Source organism: Gavia stellata, chromosome 21 (genome assembly GCF_030936135.1).
Source record: "Gavia stellata isolate bGavSte3 chromosome 21, bGavSte3.hap2, whole genome shotgun sequence".
In the NCBI taxonomy this organism is placed as follows: domain Eukaryota; kingdom Metazoa; phylum Chordata; class Aves; order Gaviiformes; family Gaviidae; genus Gavia; species Gavia stellata.
The window spans coordinates 5,972,989-5,994,065 of NC_082614.1; the positions used below are offsets into that span (position 1 = coordinate 5,972,989).

The following is a 21,077-nucleotide window of genomic DNA, read 5'->3' on the forward strand; positions in this document are numbered from 1 at the left end:
TACACAGAAAGTTTGTAGCAAATATTTAGCACCTCTGCTCTCTGGTGCTTACAAGTTGAGAGAGCATAACCAAACAGAACAGTGTAATCCTTTTGAAAAATGGGACAAGGATATTGCCTCCATAGAGCTTTTATAATGGTGTGTCAGGCAGGTGGGGGGGGGTTCATTTTTTTTTTTTAAACCAGGCACTGCACATGGTTGCAAACGTAACTGTGGACCAAGTTACTGAGTGTCATAACATCTAGGAATTAAGTATGTCACTACGAGCACTTTCAGAGGAACATAGCTACATCAATCAGGTAAGAAAAAAATAATTAGTCTTTAATACCAAGTATTACAAAACAGTTTGAATTTTTTCAGTTACAAGAGCGTCTCAGCTATAAATCTGTGGCTATGACAGGTGAGCATGTCCTCAAAAGGCAACTAGACCTCTTTAAAGCCTTTTGCCTTCCAAATCTTATCTCCTTCTACCTTAGTAGTTTAAAACAAGTAAAAATTTCAAATGTCAGTTCTTGTTCTCAGAGCTTGTGTGCTTCTCAACTTCAAAATAAGAAACAAAGGGAGTGACTTGGGCTTTCCTGGCTTTGTTGTTGTTGCTACACTTGGGATCCATACACCGCAAATCCACATTTGTTTAAAAACACACCTGATTTTTGGTTTGGTTTGGGTTTTTGTTTTTACCATTGCAAAGATCACCTCCGCCGCATTTTAGCAAAAGCCATTTTCACCGAAACACGGTAACTTTCCGCGAAGAGGAGCGGGGACGCCTCTCACGCTGCTTGCCAAGCTCCACTTCCCGGAGGGTGGCACAAAGGGCCGGAAGGAAGCGGGAGACGGAGGGAGCCCACGTTTGCCTCTGACCGTGGCTCCGTGGAGGGGAGCAGGCGAGGCCCCGCCGCCTCGGGCCGGGCCCACACAGCCCTCACCGGCGGGCTGCGCAGGGGCAGGGCCAAAGCCCCGGCAGCCCCTCAGGCCCCTCCACGGGGCTGGGGCGGACGGGACACTCACCTCGCAGGGCCGCCCCCGGGATGCCGGCGCTGCTCCCGGCCAGCGGGGCACGCCCGCCGCGGGGCTCCCGGCGCGGCTCCCTCAGGCGAGCGGCGGCTCCCCGGAGACGCGACCTCCCCGGCGGTCTCCACGGCAACCTGCTCCGAACCCCCGGAGCCCCGCGCGCCAATAAAGAGGTTGCTCATTGGCCGAGCAGCCGTTCTTTAGACAGCCAATTGGAACGCGGGGGACAGGGAGGCGGGGAGGGGCGGGTCGCAGAGCTGGGGCTGAGGGGGGCAGCGGCCTCTGCTCGGGGGGGGGGGGGGGGGGGGGTGTGCCAAGCCTGAGTAAATTCCGGATACCTTTTCCAGTGGGTCTGGAAATTATCCCGAAGTTACAGGTTTTCCCTAAAACCTGCCGTGGTGCTAGCTGGAGATGGGAACGTGCTTTTATGGCCCTGGGAGGTGGGGGAGATGTTTCTGCGTGACAGCGGCAGGACGCCGTGAGGCCGCGACCTAAGGCAAACAATACCTGCGGCAGCTCCTGGTGGAAATTATTTAAATGCGGGGTGATGATATTGCAGCGAGTCTTGAAGAAAAGGTGTGCTATCTGCAGTCCTACACCAGCCTTCCCGGTGCAGGCGGCGTGCCAGGAAGCCGCTGAGCAGACACAGGCTGACAAGGGCACGTTCGGGCCTTGCTCCATCTGGGGGATATAACCACATGTTTAAAGCCACTTCTTGTTACAAGGGGTCACATCACACCAGTGAAGTTAAGCTTGTGCTCAAGTGCTTCACTGAATCAGCATTTAGCACTATAGGGAAGAGTCATCTTCGTCCCGAATGTATGAACTCCAGGATCCTGTTTGTAGGAGAAAATAACGCCTATCTTTCCATCATGACAAACGAAGAACAGGGTTGCCATGAACAGCAGCATCACGCTTTTGTGCTTGGAGATTTAACTTTCAAAGCTACCGTGATTCTGTAATACTTCTCTGTCAGTAGTGCCCTTCAGCATGCTCAGGGCCTCACTGGTCCTCTCTGTGTAAATACACAGAAAGATTGTCCTCCCTTCCAAGGTTTGAAGCTAGGAAATGGTTACACAGTGTTCAAAATCAGGTCGTTACCTTTGAATTTGCAAATATGCCTATACAGAGTTCTCAAACAACAGAGGCCATTTCTGGGAGCAGAAATATTAGTTAACCTTAGGAGGTTAAACCTGGGAAATGACAGAGTCAGTACAACTGTAAAAAGATCCACCATAGCTGGGAGATACTAAATCCAGATGTCAGGCAGGCTCCATTCCATGAAATAGGGACAATCAGCATGTAATATTCAAGGGAAAGGGATTTTATAACATTATTGTTGAGCCCTAGATAAGGGTGGTGGATGTGATTTTCTCCAACTACGAAACATAAGCAACAGAAGTGTGAGAAAATGTTTCCTGCTTCTGTTGGTTTCTGTGTGTGTGTTCCATGGCGGGTTTCAGCAGCCTGCCTAACCCCTTTGCAGGGTATCCTTGAGCCCTAACATATTGCACAAACCTACTCTACCATTAGCTCAGTGGAGGAAAAATAGACCATCTCTTCAGATCAACATGAACATTAAAAGTATATTCAGCACCAGCAGTTCATGAAGGAAAACAGCCAGCCGCAAGCTCATAGGACTCTCAGAATCTCATTCTGTGCTGACAGACCCCAGCACCGAAACAGCATGAATTGCCTCAGACTGAGGCACAAACAAATCACCACCAAACGATCCTTTGATTAATATTTTAACTGCTCTTATAAAAAAAGCTCGAAGTTTCTGAACCATAAAATTCTCAAGATGGTCCTTGACCCAGCACTTTTGCTGTGATTTCGCATTCTAGACATTCTGTCAGCTAAGACCAGAATGCTGACACAACATGGAAGCAGGTGGAAAGTCACACTGAGGACCCATTCTATTCATATCTCTTTGCATGCCATACTCTTTTCTAAGCTTTCCCTCTCCTTCCTTATCTCTTCCTGCTCAGCCCTGCAATGCTGGGAAAGTCGCTCCCAAGCGGGAGCCCACACGGGCAGCAGCCAAGGACGAGGAAGGCACAGAGCCTGCGGCAGTGCCTAGCAGCAGCCAACACGGCTCAAAAAAGGAGAGCTGGGGCACAGGGCAGAGCAGGGTCTTCCTAAAGGAAACAAAGGCTTTGGCAAGCATTTGTGCTTGTTCCTTCATGGGGTAGAAGGACCTCCAGGAAATGAGCCGTCTGCAGATCAGAATTAAAGCGACATTATTTTCTGCATTTCGGAGTATTCACCTCAAGTTGGCCAAGCCCTTTGCAAAACCAGGGCTGTCCACCCTCTTCCCTGCAAGAGTACTCCAGAGTTACACGTCAGACTCGGTTCACCTACCTGTTCATTAGCAGAGTTTCAAAAACTTCTAGTTGAAGAGACCTCCTGAGAAAGTGCAGGGACCTGGGCAGCCATGGTACCCGTCTCCAAGCTCTGAGAGCTAAAAACACCCAACGGTGTAAGCCAATAAACTGACACTTACCAAAAGAGTCTTTGATCCATTTTATTAACCAGATCACGTGTAGCCTCCCTAGCCCGATACACAAATTTGTGTTTGGTATTACAGTCCTGACAGATTTTGCAATCATAGATGATGTTTATTATGCATAGGGAACAACCAACTTCAAAGTTAGAAGGAATACTTTCCACTACCTTGAGACCTCAAATCATAAACAAATAGAACTCCAGTCAGAATGACAAAGGAGTACAGAAGCACCCTTCAGCCTGGGACTTCTGTTCCCATGGACCTCCATATCCCAAGGGCACACTTGCAGATCCTCTGAGCTCTGTCTGGGACCTGACCAAGTCACGAAGTGGAAAAGAAACTGATGAATGTTTTAATTACCAGTGAAAGACAGAGATAACATTGTACATAAAAAGTACCGTGCTTTTGTTTTAATAAAATGCCATGTGTATTCCAGTTATAAAGTGAGGGAGCATATGGGGCCTTAAAAAACTGGAACACTTCCCTGCAGGGACAGTGAGCTGAAAACACCATCCAGAGAACACAGCGAGATGCTGTATCACCCCAAAACTCCCTGTAACAGCGGGGTGAGGAAAAGTATTTTCAACAACTGAGCGAATGACAGGAGTTAAAGCTGCCAGTAGCAAAACCTTCAAAATATTTTCCTGTGGCACAGTGCAATTCTTCACAAGCGACTCCCTCCTCTACATGCTGCCATCGGCACACGAACATTCAGCCGTGAAAATCTTGCGGACAAATAAAACTTTGGAGGAGCAGCCACCGGGGGTGGCAACGGTAGAGCACAGAGCACAAGATCTGACATGAGCCTTAAATAAACAATTATATAAATGCATAAACTCCCCTCCCAATAATCACCTCTTTCCAGAAAGGGCTTTCAGGGAGCCTGAAAAGAGAAGAATTTCACTCCCAGGTCTTCTCAGCCAGCCTGGGACCCTTCTGCTGCCACAGAGAAACAGAAAGAAGGATCTTTCTGCCTTGCAAAGTATGAGGAAATCTGGATGAACCCGAGAACCTCTCTGGTCCTCAATAAAGCCAAATGTGTTCTGGAATTGAACTTTTTGCTGCTACAAGACAGCTTTTTCTAGGCTCACATATGGCCACCACTAGACTGTAATGGCTTAGCCACAGGCAGCGGGAGAGCCTCTGGGCTATGAGAAAGGCTTGAGACAAAGACCATGAACTATTTTAGTAAAATCAGTACAGCTGATTGCCCCACTCTTCAGCTTTGTGTGCACGGGACGCAAAGACAAAAGTGAATCATACAGGTGAAGGTGCAGAGCTACACAGATTTGATCATAAGAGGAAACAAGTAGATGGAGCTGGTCATCTTTGGGTTGTCTTCATCATTACTTTGTTCCAACCGGCTGCTTGAGGGATCACAGGAAAGTCATGACTGTTCTGTTCTTGCCGATCTGCCAGGGCTCCAGTGGGTAAAAGCGGATGACAATGCTTTTTGGGTATAAGAGCAAAAACACAGTGGACAGGAAACATTGTTATTTTACGATTAAATATTATCCCTGCCCAGTTTGCAACAAGGTAGAAAATCTGCACTAAGCTCTCGCTGGCTCACACTTCATGGTGTTAATTTAACAGAAGCAAAAATAAGCTGTGTACGGGCAGGGTACAAACAGGTGCCAGGCTTCAGCCACACAAACTGAGAAGCAGGCTGAATTTCAACGCTGTTTATATGAGATACTTGTCCGTTTCAGAAGGACCCAAGCAGCTCATAATCTTGTCGGGTATTTACCCTGACAGCACCCAAGAGGCAGGGAAATGCTACGACTCTCCTTGGGGAGACGGGGAAGAGGGGCAGAGAGGGACACGGCTTACCTTCAGGAACTGCCTTGTTCCAGCATTCGGCATGGTCACCCCACTGTGAAGCTCTACTAATTCCCACCGGGTTTTCCACTAATTAGACCAACTGGAGCTACTCCTCTTCAGAGAACAGTATTTCCCAGACTGTTCAATGAGTGCAAACCAGTCCATGGTTTTATCTGAACCTATCTGTCTGGGATTCAGCATCCAAGAGCACTTAATGTTTGCAATCTAAGTCTTGGATCTTTATTAGACCTTCACCTCATGGAGGAGCTGGAAACCTACACCATCATCATCACCACTTTGACCATCTTTCTGCACGTTTGTTTGCTGTGTTTCATACATTCATACACCACACAGAGCTGACAGTGGAGGTGCTCTCCCTCTCCCGGGGTAGGCACGGTGTCCTTGCCCCTCAGGGCGAAGGAGGTGCCGAGGCAGAGCCCCCCGGGCCGGGCCCGCACCCACCGCTCGGGGCCGAGGCAGAGCCCCCCGGGCCGGGCCCGCACCCACCGCTCGGGGCCGAGGCAGAGCCCCCCGGGCCGGGCCCGCACCCACCGCTCGGGGCCGAGGCAGAGCCCCCCGGGCCGGGCCCGCACTCACCGCTCGGGGCCGAGGCCCAGCTGCGCCGTCAGGAAGTCGAAAAAGCGGGCGCTGTGCCGCTGGTTCTGCTCCGCCGAGCCCACCACGCCGATGGAGGAGACCAGCAGCTGGGCGCAGGGCTCCGCCGAGCCCGACAGCACCATGGGCAGCCCGCTCCGCACCGTCACGTTCACCCGCTGCCGGCACAGGCACCGTCAGTCGCCGCCCCGGCCCCGCCGCCCCGGCCCCGCCGCCCCGGCCCCGCGCTCACCTCCGCCGGCTTGCCCAAGATGTCGGCGGCGGCGGCGCACAGCTCCTGGGCCAGCCCGGGCGGCAGCCGGCCGGCCGGCAGGCTGGTCTCCAGCTCCACGAACGGCATGGCACCGCTGCCCAGCGCCCGGCAGCTCCGCACCGCCTCTGCCCGCCCGGCCCGGCCCGGCCCCCGCTCCGCCCCCGGAGCGGCCCGGGCAGCGGAGCCCCGGCGGGGGCGGGAGGCAGCGGCTGGGGCCGTGCAGCTCCCCACGGCGTGACCGTCCCGCGGTCCGTGCCCCGTGCCAGAGCCAGGCAGGGCTTTGGCTTCCCTCTGTTGAACCCAATTGCATCAGCGGGCCTTCAGGCCTCCGCCTTTTACCATGTGCACTGCTGGGATATGTAGTAGAGACTGTGAGAGCAAAAAAAAATCACATCTCGCTGACGGGTGGGTAAAATGGGGTTTGCGATAGTCCTTACTGCCGGTGGGAAGACATTTCTGGTCACCGCAGCGCACACCTCTGCGTCTGTCTGTGCAGGCAGGGTTAAGAATGGAAGAGCAGGGGTTTCTCAGAACAGCCAGCACTACAAGAAATTAAAAGGCAAGCAGAGAGGTTTATTGTTTTATCCAATATATATGATTAACAAACTAGCTTCCACAATCAGGACTTCGAGCTCCAAAGTTGATAAAAGCGACCCTGGCAGGCTGGCTCACGGGGACAGTCTAGTCTACAGATCAGAGGTGTCTAATCTAGAGATCAGAGGTCTCTCAGAAGCTGAGCTACTGTCCAGTGAGGGTTACATGTGCTCATTTACAGCAAAAGGTTGTGAACCAGCTAGATTAAAAGGTCATCTTGTTTAAGGCACAGCACTGTTGTGAAAACTGGCCCTGTATAATGTGACTTTTTGGTTTTCGGCAGTTCTAGACAATCCTAATGAAAACTGATGGAATTGCTAATTTTTTTTGCTGGGAGAATTGCTTGGCCTTCACTCCTGCTAATGAAGACAATACTGGCATGAGGAGCAGTGTGGATAAACCAGCCAGCAATAAGGCTGGAAAAAGATTTCTAGGAGGGAGATTGTGAAGAGAGAGACCCAACCGGAGAGGGGCCGGGGCATGGCAGGCTGGCCAGGGGTGGCCACTTGCGGTGGTAGGCGATGATACAGACGCTCCCTTCAAATCCAGGAAAGCAGCAGAAGAAATAACCCAGGAAAACTGTTAGATTCCAGGGTAAATTTACAGAAAGATATAATCCCGTAAATAGAAGAGATGATCCTGAGTTTGTCACCGGAACAAAGGCAGTGGAGGTATTCAGCCACCTTGCAAGCCCCAGGTGCAAGCTCACCACTGCCTGATTGCTGGGAGTCATTGCCTCCAGGTAAGACGCCATTTAGGATCCATTTTTCTATTTCTTTCTCATTCCTTCAAATACTAAAAATCTCTTCCAAGGCCAAAAAAACCCACATGACAAGAAACCAGCATATCGGAAGGCCTCCAAAAGGAAAAGAGAAGATTCAAGTATCAGATGTCAGCAATTACAAGACGACATGGGGCTGTCAAAAACATCTTTAATGATACGTGTTGTCCTTTGCTCTTGATGGTTCACCATGTGAATGGCAGATTGTTCACAGCCTCCCAGAGTTTTTAAACTAAAGACATTTGTTTTATTGTTTGTGTCTTGTAGCAGGCGATTAAAATGCTTGTAGGGGGATGAACATACAAGCAAGACAGGACACCACAGCAGCAAGTACTCTCAAACATGCTCAGCCTTTGGAAAATCACGGTAGATTTTTCCCTCCTGCAGACATTTGCATGTGTCATCATCCACTTAGCAATTCCACTCTCAAAATTATGCAAAAAACCAACCACTTCCCACTTAAAAATTTTAAGTCAGTTGTAGACAATATTTTGTGAATAAAACATCAATAAAAACATATTATTCAGCTACTGTTTGGGAAGAAAAGAAAGGAAGGGTGAGAATAAACATGTGCCTGTTTCTAATATTTTTGGTTCATGAAAAGAGAGGGCCTTCAGTCAGGTCTCTTGTCTTTACAGAGAACATGATCACAAAACAAAACTTCCTGCTAATGCAAGCCAGAGCATACAATGGAAATCTCTTTCCAGACAGAGAATTTAAAGATCTCCCTAGGCTCTGGACTAAATCAGTAGTATCTAGAACTGAAACCTTAGTGAAAAACATCACCAGAACACATCAGGTTTTATAGAACTTACCAGCAGAAATGTCACTAGCCAAGACATGGTAGTACTGGAAAGAAAAGAAGCTATTTGATTAGCAGGAGAAGCCATTCCTGAATTATTTACTCAGTTTGTCTTATTCCTTAAAGGAAGTGTTCTTGGGCAAGGATTTCAGGGTAAGGTTCAAGGGCAACAACTACTTATGAACAGAAATATGTGGAGATCTATATTCCACTGGTTTCTGCATCCTTTACAATTTGCTATTTTCAACTGAAGAAACTACAAATGGTTGGATTCTCTCGCTTTTACCTCGTAAATTGCGATGCAGTACAAAAGGGTTTTGTATTTGAGCTACAGCTAACCAGAAATAAACACAGCCAAGAAAAAGAGCCCAGAAGCTCCAAAACAACTCTCTGCCCTTTTATTGTGATGCATATGTTGCTCAATGCCACAAAATCTCTCTTATTACTTCAGCTGCACAGGGTGACTTACTTGGTGAACTTCCATCCAAAACAGTCTCAGAAGAGCATGTCTAGATTTATTCCCCCTCTGCATTGTCTAGGAGAAATGTGGATTGCTATTACAGTATTACTGCAGAAAAAAACAATTTGATTGCTGTCATATTTCAAGAAATCACTGTGAATGCATTCTTTCAGTGTATTCCCTATATAGTATCAACAGAGTTCTTTAGGTAGGCAGTTATTCAAAGGCTGTGGCCACCCTCAGCTTTTTGAACTTGCTTGGTCTTTACTACACGAATCTCCAAGAAAAGCCCCTGCCACATGTGTACTGGCAGACTGAGCACCAGCGAAACCCAGGCTTTCAGAAATGAAGAGCAGTGATTAAACTGAAGAATTATGAAGATTCACATTTGTAGATGAATATGAAGAAACTTCTCACAGGAACCTAAAGGCAAATAGAAGTGTGGAATGTACCTGGACATCCAAGCAAGATGCCTCAGCAATAAGAAACTTTGAAATAAAATAAAAAGTCAATGTCTTTTTTCAATTTTGTGATTGCCTATAGTTTTGTGCTGTACTTGTCTGTGCAGACACGTGCTGGGAAGGTGAGGATCAGGCACGCTTTGCAGTGCTTGCCATTTGAGAAGGTGCTGCAAATGTTAAAAACACATGAAAACAACGCCCATCCTATACAGTACTCTAATGTTCCCAGTTTGCAGGCTGGCTCAGATTTTGTCAGGAAATACTGTTTGTGTCTCTACCCTCTCTGAGAAGACTGATACTGAAATAAAAGCCAGATGCACATGTTAAGTGACCCGTAGGGCCTCAGCCTTTTGTATAAATTTAACGTTTCAGGTCTTTAACCTTCCCCAGCTTCCACCCCCAAAGACACAGAAAAGCACTGGTGGGGGAGAAACACTCTGCAATTGCTGTATTAAGAATTACAGTGCTCTTTCCAGTTACATGTAGAACTGGAGGTCAGAGAAGAAGTTAAAAAAAAAGGGCAGGAAAAATGGTAAGATAGGTTAATTCATTTCAACATCTTCATCAACACAGGTGCCAGATGCTCTTTCAGCTGTGGATCAATTTGAATGTTGCTCAGTTCTTTAATATTGAGGATCATCTCATGGGCTTGGAAGAAAAGCTCTTTCCCCACAGCATCCTCCACCCGCCTGCGCCACTCCATCAGCCTTGGTCTGTCTTCAAAGATGTCGCAACCAACTCCAACAGGCTGCAGAAAGGGGGAAGAGAGCAACAGTGAGGCATTGGGCAGTCACCTGTTCACCAAGACAACAGGCACCAAAAATGCACCTGCAGGTACAGGTAGAGGAAAAAAAAATGAAGAAGAGCTCATAGAGGAGCACTAGGAAGGAGGAAAATCTCCTGTGCTTGGGTGTATCTATCTGGGGGACACAGAAGCTAGCCTGTATTTTAAAGGGCATTTACAAGGCAATTCCTGAGTGCCAGAACAGCTGTTACGAGCAGCAGAGATGACTACCACTTATTGTGAGGGATTTTCAGCTACAGCATTGAAGACATGGTGGACTGACAGTTCCAAGGACAACTGCACAGTCCGCAGTACAGAGTGCTATATTATATAGCAAAAACACAGCACAAAACACTAAGCGTTTAATTGAACTGATGTCTTAGTTGACATAATGTCCCCCGCTTCTACTTTCTGCCTGTGCCACTCTCTGGAACACAGTGCTGTAGGGAAGCAGAACTGCTATTTTTCAGTCTCTGGGATACAGAATTGGGAGAAAGAATCACTTCTGGGCTGCAGGATCCAGGACCTGATGGTCTGGCAGAGAACAACCAGTTTGTAACAGACTTAATTTGATCGCCTTTGTCTGAGATTTCAGTCTTGCATCTTCCAGACAGGGCACGGGCAAGTACCATCTGAAGAAGAATATTCTTGTATGATAGAAATATTCCTTTATCATATTCATATTTCATCAGACCTGTCTGCTTCTCACTTTTATATATTACCTCCTTCTCTGGAGGTTAAAAATAAAGTAATGATAAAGGATGAAGGAGAACTATTGTTAGAGAAGAGAAACAAGAGATCTCTTGCAGCCAGCTTTTTTCACTGGTTTTCTGAACCCACTCCCATATTGTCCTCATTGTCTTAGGCCAGTTCTGTTGAGATATGCCCTCACTCCTCATTCTAGTGGAGTGTTACCACACGCTGCATCCCTCCCTGCCCAACAGCATCTGTTTTCCCTTGTGCTGACTTCCTTACCACACTCCAGCACTCACTTGCATCAGCTCCACAATGGCAACAAGATCTGCCAGAGAGATCTCACTCCCGATGATAAAAGCCTTGTCCTGCAGAAACCTCTCCTCAAATTGCTTCAGGGAAGTGGACAGCCCCTCCATAACCTCCTGGAGCTTCTCGGAGGGCAGTGGCTGCCCTGTGAAGAGGGGAATCAGCACCTGAGGAGAGAAGGGACTTAGGAGTACAGTCAGCCATCTTCTCATGGATCTGGTGGTGAACTACGCGTAATCGTCAGTGAGCCTGCAGCAAGGGGATGATGCTAGAGCTTCATGGACTGCTCCAGTTCCAAGCAGCTCATGGACAGAGGGCACACAAGCAGTCCTAAGCAGCTGATCTGCCTTGACAGTAACCTCCAGCTAATGGGCAGCAATGTGCTGAATGAAATCAAGGATTCATCTCGTTTTGTGGCTGGCAGTTGTGCCCTCCCACTCCACCTTGGTGGGTTACAGAAGAAAAACAGGGAACAGCTCCAGGGAAGACAAATCTCTGCCATAGTCACCCCTGCTACGTCCTCCGTTTCAACAGCCTGCCAAGACGGGTCAGCAGGCTGCCTGCCCACCAGCCGCCCCTGCTATCCACCCTGTTGCGTAACTGGGTGCTGGAGGCAGGCAGGGAGGCAGGCAGCTGCCTGTCCTGCAGGGTGATGGAAAGGAGGGCATAATGGTGGCTGTGGCAGGGAGTGTAGGAGGGACTGGAATGCATCAACACTGGCTGGAGAAGCAGGAAATGGCTTCCTCTGCATGACAGTAGCCAGCGAGGCTGGGAGTGGGTAAGCACCATTTTTACACCGGCCTTTCTCTGGCCTCCCAAGCGTCATTCTTTAAACCACTAGAAATTTTTCCAAAGCAATCATATAAGTGCGTCCCTTGTCTCCATGGACTTGCTGGCACAGGGTGTAGTTGACTTTCTGTGAAATTTCTCACCATTCACAGAGGCGTACGCACTGTCGGAGCTTGCAGTGTTTCACAGCTATGCTGCCTCCACCGACCACAGCTAAAGGAATATAGTTTATTTAGAGAAGCAAAATTAAAGATACAAATTTCCATTGGTGGGAGTGGACTGAATTTCTGCTTACTGCTAGTATATTCAACTATTCAAGTTGGGATTGCTTAATCCAAGCCAGGATTTTTGCCAAATACATGTGGAATCTATTTTATCAGAAAATTCATGGCCAGTTCTCTTCCTAAGTGGTTCCAACTATGCATGATGGGATCTACGGGTATAATGACTTGAAACAGCATCTTCTTCCTTTTCTGTATCTCGGCGCAGTCTGTCTTCTCCCATGTCTAGCTAATATGCCTTCTGTTACATGGTGGCTTTATACGTTTCCCTATTTTCAATTATTCTGAGGACCTTTTCTGTATCTGGGTTATCTAATCAACAGCAGCAATGAGTTGGATTTCTTTCCCTTGGAGCACTGCAGTAACAGCCTGTAGAGACTGGAAGAAACTGCTTCTTGTATGAATCTGACTCATATTTGAATTGCTTCTCTGTGCTTTCTAGCCAAAAATTCAAATGTCAATAAATCAAAAAGCTAAATGAGTCCTGGTATGCTTTGTTAGGCACAAACAAGGGCAAACTTTACACAGGAGGAGTGAAGTTCTTACCTGTTTACTGGCAACCCTGATTTCATCTCAAATTCCATACCACAGCTGTACTTGCAGGGCTATATTTGTCCCTGGGCCTCTCTAAGGATAGTTGCATTAACTGTCTGGTGAGTTGGCTGGAAATAAGTGTCCAGCAAAATCATCTGATACTAAATGATTTTCTGCCTCAGGGTGATTCTGTTAATTTTGCCTAAATGTAAATTGATCTGACCACACTGAATAAAGAAATTCTGCCATTCTCTGTGTCTCTGTTCTGCTATCCCTGAGCCCATTTCAGAGAAGTACCTAAGGGTGCTGGAAGCAGAAGGCTCCTTCTGGATTTCCACCCTGATGGGGCTGCAGGGACTTGTATGAAAAATGCAAGCCTTTCTGCTTCCAGCAACAAAGCACACGCTCGCCAAAGAAGCAAAACTTCTGCCTATGTGCACAGTCTGCACAGCTGTGCAGTGAGGGGGAGGCCCTTGGAGGCAATATCCAATCTGTTATATATTGGTTCACAAATCCAGACAATGGAAGTCTGTTGGACTTTGAGACCTTCTGTACCAGACCTACTTTAAGGAAAAAAACCAAAATTACCAAAGCTGCTTTTGCCAGACCCTGACATTGAGCAATTAGGAACAGCTCCCTCTCTGACAGCTCCTCTCAGCTAGGAGTGGCCTAGGTTTATTATTTCAGCATGACAAACTCTCTCTGAATTGGGGCTGTTCAAATGCTCAGTGTTCTGCCAGGAAAACATCACTTCACTCGCATGTTAATATTCAGTCTCCTTACCTTGATCCACATGGTCTTAGGAGCATTAGCCCGGATGTTAGCATGATGCCATGAGAGGTATTCATCTACCTGGGCCCGTTTTTGTATGTCTGATGGGTACCAGTGGTCGGGAGTGTTGTACTTTCGACTCAGATACAGCAGAATGGCAGTGCTGCTCAGACATTAACAAGAGACAAGAAAGGGGTCAGGGAGTTATAATGCAGAATGCTTTCGCCTAAGCTCCTTCTCCTGCCCCTTCTGAACTTGCTGCTTCCACTAAAAAGCATTCAGATGAGGATTTCTGATGGAGTCTAGGGACCATATATAGGTATCTAACTCATGTTGACATCAGAGATGGCATTTAATCACCTTAGTTCCCATGAAAACTTTAACCTGCTGGAAATCACAGCACTGTTCTATGGTGCAGAGTATTGCTGGACAGTACTGGGGTAAACAGTCAATAAACCTCCATAATCATCTATCAGCAATGTTAACCCCACTAGTTCCTCGAATGTTTGGACCCGTCTCTCTGAGACCTGCATATGTTTATGTGCTTGTATACTAAATGAAACTCTCTAACGTGTTATGTTGCCTTTAGATCAGATGTAGCTCTAGCCTGCGGCTTCCACTGAAGTCAGTCAAAGTCCCAGCAAGGAGAGCCTACAGAAACTTTTTGTGTTTGTCCAGATGTTTATACTTTTACTAATCGGCAGAAGTCAGATGGAAAAATATCTTAGTCATTTGCAACAATACGTAGGCTCTTACTACAAAAAGAGATGCCACAGAAAAGCCTGTGCTGACAAAACAGAAGAAAATGCAGACCCTCCTACTATGCTGATGCTACTATAGTTCAGTTATTTCAGTATTATGACACCATTATCTAGTCTCCATATTAATCTTATAATGTAAAACCTAAATTTTACCTCTGTAGGTGTTCATTTGGCCTTTGTGAATAATTCAGATAAATGGATTTTTTTCCTAGGGTAAAAGTGATTTTTATTAGCTTTAAACATTTCCCAGGAATGTTTATAATCCCATTTTGATGTAAGTGCATTCAGGGTAAGATCAAAAAGTTAAGTGAGCTGATTTGTTTACATTCTGAAAGATAATTCAGACAGAAAATGGAAACATAGCAAATGAGGTTATACTACCACATATAACCGAGATGTTCATAAATTCTGTGATCCTCAAACATTTAGAGGGAATGACATCTCCTCAATGCTGTGCAGATTACTGGTACCCAAGGAAGTCTAAGGACTGAGTTCTTACCATTCTGCTAGGGTGAAGTCTCCGTCCTTTAGTGCTGGTACTTTCTTCAAGAGGCTGACTTTGCCAGCCCCTTCACTATTTGATGGCCCTAAGAACATGAACAGACAAGTCTGAGGTTAGAAGTGTACCTGCCAGTGAATGATAAATGAAATACCTGTAGCCAACTGGACAATCAGTGAACTGTGTTAGGTTTTCCCTATATGGGCATATTTCACAATTAAAAGGTAATGAAATTCAAGAGTCAGTGTAAAAGCTGTCTGCAGAGGGCAGTCGGCTCAGGTCTGGCACGTGGCATGGAGCAATTCACATTTCTATACAGGAATTCTGTGTCTTGACTCAGGTACCAGCAATATGTACAAAACTTACTGAAAAATCACTCCATAGGAGGTATTTAGATACCATGCTGAAGGTGCTGGTATTGAAAACACTATTGCAGATAACCAGGAACAGCTAACTGACTTGAGAACAGTGTGTCCTACGGCTTTAGAGACAGGGGAGAAAAAGACAGAAGTTAGGATGAAGACAGCTGAGCAGCTAAAAAATACTTAATATTTGCCAAGGAAGCAGGGTGTGGAAAGGTTGAGTTTGCATGCAGAGCATCCTAAGGAGGGCAGATGGTTGCTACTTCTGCTCCTGTTCCCACAGGCAACACCAAAACAAAGTAATTTTCCTGCAGTTTGTAAAAGTGGCTGACTCTAGCTAGGATGGAGTCGTGATGGAAAGGAACTGAAAAGCTTTGTGCCCACAGAGATCACTGCAGTGACTAATTAATCAAAGAGAACCCGGCTGGCTTTTAGACACATGGAGCAAAATCTTTTTCCTGTTTGTCTCTGAAGAGCAGAGGGAATCGAGCGTTTATAAAGAAAGCAAATGCTGTCAACAGAGCTGATCCCTCAGCAGACACACAGCTGAGGATGTTTCCAGAGTTTTTGCTGGGATGGGAAAAACATGAATGTTAGCAATACAACAGCAGACTCGGGAAATAATTCATTTTGCCACAGTCGACATTCGCTAGGGGCAGGGAATCTCAAACACCTCTACCCTGCATTACTCTTGGCTCTGCATGTCAACCTACTTCTGTCAGGAAAATGCAGGAGGAAGACACCATCCCATAAAAGTTTAAACTCCACAGTCCCTTGGAGTTTGGAGGCATTAACAGCTGACTATCTAATCAGGTTTTCAGTTTCCCACTGCAGGCACTGGACTTGCCAGTCAGCAGTTAAATGCCAGGGAATTGTACAAAAGTCCAGGAACACCTACATAAGAAAAGGTGTGAGAAGTTTGTTTGCTTTGCTTGTTTTAAGTGCTCTCTAGAAGGAGACATGATATTTAGGGTGCAAATCCTGATCAAATCAGCATGACCAGCAGAAAGTCTTGTACGAAAATCCCTTTATTAAAAAAAATTAAGGGCCATTAACTAACAGACGGTGATCTACATCCCCAAGAACTACTTGCCCCTGTTCAGGAGGCAGTGGCAGTGTCTGCTTTCCTAGACGAAAGTACAGCAGGAAATAGTCTCCAAGAAATAAAACCAGCCTTTGGACTACCCAGTGTATTTGCAGCTGGCTTTGGGAAGGGGTGGGAGAAAGGAAGGTTACTGCATTACAAATTACGGACTACTTTTCCAATATTGATTTCACATAATGAGACAAATCAAGCAGAGCAAAGATTACCACCCTCTTCTCCTTTCTAGCTGACCAGCCTCTACCTTGTTTCTTCTCTGAGAAGTGCTTTTTTTAAATGCCGGTGTAAGTAGCTTCATCGGAGATTAAGGTCCACATCCATCTCCTGACTGAGGGGATTCAAACCCATGTCTCCCATCTCACTGGGAAATGTCCCTGGCTACCTGCGATGACAGTGGCCTCCAGCTTAGCTGGGTAAGAGGTTCTACATGCACAGCAAACCAGGCAGCATTGTCAGGAGAGGTAGGAAGAAAGGGCTTCTTAAGAATAAGAGCCAGACAGAAAGTGCAAGTTAAGCCTAATAATTGAGAAACTTGAATATAAAAAAAAAATCCCTGAAAATCAATCCAGCAGGCAAAGTACAAGGACAAGATGCTTTACACCCATGATTTATATCATAAAAACAGTGAGGCAAACTTGTGTAAATCTACTGTCATGCAAAGAGCTGCCCTGGGAAGGTGCTTAGTCCTGTGCATTTAGAAGGGCTCCAAAGGCCAGTGGTCATCACACACGCAGCTCTGGTGAGATCTGTAGAGTTCAAGTGGTCTTTGGAAAAAGGCAGCAGAAAGTTTCAAGTCAATAACGCTTACAACTAATGAGCAGTCAATTCTCAGACCTAGCTGCCTGGTTGTTCTACTGCCTGTGTTTATTATCCATGGTAGTGGGCAACTGAGAAACAAGGATATGAGAAGTAAGCAGCAGGTGAGGGCAGCCTGAATCAGATTTCAGCCCGCTTTCATCGTGTAGCAGTCCTAGCAGGAATACTGAACATATTAGTCCCCTGATGGGACTAACATGTCATTACAACAGGTTGGACAGTAGGTCAGCATCTGCTACACAGACTGCATCGCAGCCCAGAGATGGCACCTTATTTGCTTTGGCTTGTACAGGGTCTTTAGGTACAGACATAAAAGACCTGGGCCAAGACTCTGCCACTGAGCTGCAAACTGGTAAAAGCCTCGGTGTGAACACTAACTCCAGGTTGCTTCATTAGGACTGACTGCTTATTGTATTAAAAGAGAGACCAATATTTGTATTTGCCGTTAAGCAGAGTTTAAGCTTGTGCCTCTCTTCCAGCAAACAGAGCTAGCCTTTTTGTTTAGTATTATTAGGTGGCCCATCTTTATCATTCCTGTGATGCTGACTTGACCTACGGTGCTGTTTAACATCAGCTGCATCTGGTGTAATTAGTTCTTGATGTCGCCCAAAGATATATATATACACACACACTGTGTGTATCGCTGGGATTTGAGGAATAACAAGCAGAGTACACACTACCAAAAAGCAGGGCAGGCTGCACACAGGAGGAATTCTTAAGTGTAAGTCATAGTGCAGGGAAGCAGATTTACTGTTGGGTAAAAAGAGCAGTGGACAAGATTTTACAGAAGTAGAAAGAAAAAAAAGTCAGTCTATTTGCCAATCACACCACTGCCTAATCATCTCCTCAGCCAAGGATTTCCAAGTACCGTGCTTTGCCTTAGGCACAAAAGTAACAATTTACTAGGAAAATGCAATATGACTATTGCCCATTTACATCTTATACAGTTGGACAAGTCTGAACAGCTGAGTGTTTCTGCTAAGTACACCATTCCCAGAGCACTCGGCTGTCACTGTGACTAATTTGCTAGAAATGGCTGGAGGAACATTCCTTGGGGATCCACAAAAATAGATGCAGCACAGCTATGAGGCTGCTCTGGGAATAAGAGCTGCATGGTCAAACCATTGTATTTGGACCCCTCGGCAGAGCACGTCTTTAAAATCGCTCAGGTGACGGGAGGAGCTGGTCCTTCCCTCCCAGTGGGCCAAGCAGAGCTTCCAGGGGCTGGGAGCAGATTCAGCTCTGGAGCACAAGTCCATGCAGGCTTGACCTGTTTCACCCTCCCCAGGCAGGATGGGACCCTGTCTTGAGAGGACACCAGGGTGAGACCACAGATAAGTCTCCTTTGAGCTCTGCACCTCTGCATCCCTCTCATAAATGGGTGATCTCCCGCTTCCACCAGCTCCAGTATTTTGCGAGCTTCCAGGTTTCAGGTGTTTCCTCCTCCCTCAGCTGAGATTGAGCCTCTCCAAACAGGGGCTGACGCTGCCTCAGCAGGGAGAGGACCCTCCACTCACCTGACATCTCCACTGACCTGGACCGGACCGAATCGAAGCTCGCTATGGGAACAGTCCAAAGAGCTCAATGGTCAGTTCCCAGAGAAGCAGCGGCCCGGAGAGGAGGCGGTGGGGTGCTGCCCACAGAGCCGAGCTGGAGCGGCCGTGGCCGGGCACAAGGACGCGCGACTGCTCCTCCGCCGGGGCGACGAAGGGGCTCCTCTGGGGACGTGACAGCACACCCCACACCCCCCCCCCGCGGGCTGTGCGATCCGGGACCGGAGCGACGGGCCCCTCTGCCCGAAGGTCGCGGCCGGGGCCCGGCGCGGCGCTCGGCCCTGCCAGCGCCCGGGGGCTCAGCCCGGCCCCGGCCCCCGCGGCCCCCGCCCGGGGATCCCGTTACAGCGCCGGGCGCTGCCAGCGCCCCGCAGCGCGGCCTGTCCCCTCCCGGCCCGCGGGGCCGCCGCCAGGCACCGAGCGCCGCCCGGGACCGGGCCCGGCCGGACAGGGCGGACGCCCGGGGGGGGCCGGTGCCCGCTGCGGGGGGGCGGGGCCCTCCCCTCCCCTCCCCTCCCCTCCCCTCACCTGCGCGGGGCTGCTCCGCGCCGCTCCCCGCCGCCGGCTTCTTCCCCAGCACCGAGTCTGCCAAGAGCCAAGAGAGGGGCGCTGAGCCCGCGGCCCCCGGCGGGCTGCGGCCCGCCCCGGCCCCGCCGCCCGCCTCCCGCCACCGGGACAGCTCGGCGGCGGCGGGCGGGCGGCCGTGCCCGTCCCACCTTTGAAGAGCTCCACGTGCTTGAACTCGAAGGGGATGTTGTTGCTGCGGGCGAAGATGTAGATGGAGCGGCAGGGCTGCGAGAGCAGGTCCAGGTACAGCTCCAGCCCCATCCTGCTGCCGCCGCCCGGCTCGGCTCGGCCCGGCCCGGCCCGGCCCGCGGGGAGGCTGCCGCGGTTCTGTCGCCGGCCGCCCGGAGCCGCCCCGCGTGGGCAGGCGGGGGCCGAGCCGTGCGCGGGCGGGAGGTGCCCTCCCCCGGGCTGCGCCGGGCGGGGGACGCGCCCTCGGCGGGCGGCGGCGCTGAGGGGAGGCGGCGGCGGCGCGGGGCGCGGAGCGGGGTCCGGCCTCCCCCGTGCGAGCGGCAGGCGGGGGCCGTGGCGGTAGCGGGGTCTGCGGCCGCGGGGGCCTCGGGGCAAAAGGCTTCTGCGGGACGAGGACGGGGAGATGCCGGAGGACCCCAGGAGAGCCCTCCCGGCAGGGGCAGGGGCAGGGGCAGGGGCAGCGAGGCACGGCCGGAGCCGGGGGGACAGCGTTCCCCGTCCCACAAGGTTGGGCAGCCCTGGCCAGGCTCGGGCTGGCACTGTGCCTGTAGGCCAGCTTCAGGGAAAGAAGGTAACATGCGAGTAACGGCAAATTACAAGTGATGGTAAATTACCAACCTCAGAAGAGGTTGGTGCTGACCGCTGAGGGAGCGGGGGCTGTCGTTCCCCTCCGCAGCCTTGGCTGAGGCCGCAAGGGCTCAGGAGCCTGCTCTCACCCGCAGCATCCCACCGCGGCTCTCACAAGGTAAATGCTGGTTTCCGTAACGCGTCCCTGCAGGGATGTGTCACGCAGCGAACGGGGCCCTTGCGCGACATCTCTAAGCCAGCGTTAATCTCGCCCTGCTAGGTCTCAGTATGGTTTTCAGTTCAGAAGATAATTTCTTGGTCACGTAGTCTCTGCCCAGCTCTGCAAGGTGATGCCCTGAATGGCAGTGAAGCGTGGGGGAATCCTCTGTGGCATTACCTCTGCATACTCACAGTCAAGTAACTTTCCCTGGTATTTGTCATTTCAGATTTCCACACAAGCAGAGGAGAACTAAAGAAGCTCTGGTTGAATTCAAGCCCTTGCACGGAGCCTGCAGCGTTTCACAGCTGTGTGATTTGGGGAAGGTGACATGCTGGTTGAGTACAGGGACTTCTGGGACTCTGGAAGATAGAGCGCCTGAACCACTCAGAGCAAAGTCACCCCCAGTCAAACCCACCTCGGCTCAGCTGACACCTTTTTATCAGTGCTGTGCCAGAGAGCTTGTATGTCACGCACAAATCCTTGGAAAGAGCCACAGGAACCTCGGGGAAAGGGAACTGGAGGATCAGTTGCTCTTTTACTTGTGTAAAGGATCATTTCAAAGGGTGGTGAAAAGGTTTGGATACTGAGCCGGGAGCTCGTTGACTGGATAAATTACAAACCGGAACACTTTCAGGTGCTTCATTTTATACCACTTTGCCAAGACTTCTGCTCTGAGAACTCCTTAGGAGTGGGGATTATTGTTAGACTGGTCAGTCTGCCAGAGTCTGGTGAACATGTTGCGTCTCAACATGAAGTATTGAGTCCGCTGCACCATGCACTTGTTTTCAGAGTCGTTCAGATTTAGAACTGCACAATAAGATTTTTTTCAGTTTCTTGGCCAGAACAGGGAGAGGGGCTGTGTACACACACCCTTCAGTTCCCTGCAGTACAGTTTACCCTCTAGAGCTCCTGCACGCAGCACCAACACACCGGAGACGACGGCTCGTGGAGTATTGTGGCAGGTGCTTGAGTTCAT

General features: G+C 49.1%; 3 protein-coding genes across 5 annotated transcripts in view; all 3 read right to left on the reverse strand.

Moving 5' to 3' along the window:
* The window catches only part of CABIN1 (calcineurin binding protein 1), a 119,271-nt gene extending 118,078 nt beyond the window's left edge, over positions 1–1,193 (reverse strand). The window contains exon 1 of the mRNA XM_059827911.1: positions 1,009–1,193. Coding sequence (XP_059683894.1) covers positions 1,009–1,193 — 185 coding nt within the window. The remainder of the gene's footprint in view (positions 1–1,008) is intronic.
* Positions 1,194–3,521: 2,328 nt separating this feature from the next.
* DDT (D-dopachrome tautomerase) lies at positions 3,522–6,293 on the reverse strand. Its single transcript, XM_059827734.1, has 3 exons — positions 6,186–6,293; positions 5,936–6,111; positions 3,522–4,966 (listed from the first exon to the last, which is right to left on the reverse strand). The coding sequence occupies exons 1-3, from the start codon at positions 6,291–6,293 to the stop codon at positions 4,894–4,896; spliced, it is 357 nt and encodes a 118-aa protein (XP_059683717.1). The 3' UTR covers positions 3,522–4,893.
* A 2,466-nt stretch (positions 6,294–8,759) lies between these two features.
* On the reverse strand, positions 8,760–19,408 carry GSTT4 (glutathione S-transferase theta 4). Of its 3 annotated transcripts, XM_059827582.1 has the most exons (6): positions 19,275–19,408; positions 19,087–19,143; positions 14,726–14,813; positions 13,478–13,628; positions 11,081–11,257; positions 8,760–10,052 (listed from the first exon to the last, which is right to left on the reverse strand). In XM_059827582.1, exons 1-6 carry the CDS (start codon positions 19,384–19,386, stop codon positions 9,852–9,854), a joined length of 786 nt encoding a protein of 261 aa, XP_059683565.1. In that variant the 5' UTR covers positions 19,387–19,408; the 3' UTR covers positions 8,760–9,851. The 3 variants fall into 3 exon arrangements, with proteins under 3 accessions (XP_059683565.1, XP_059683566.1, XP_059683568.1); XM_059827583.1 differs by lacking the exon at positions 19,087–19,143; XM_059827585.1 differs by lacking the exons at positions 19,087–19,143; positions 19,275–19,408 and adding an exon at positions 18,523–18,681.
* Between the last annotated feature and the right edge of the window lie 1,669 nt (positions 19,409–21,077).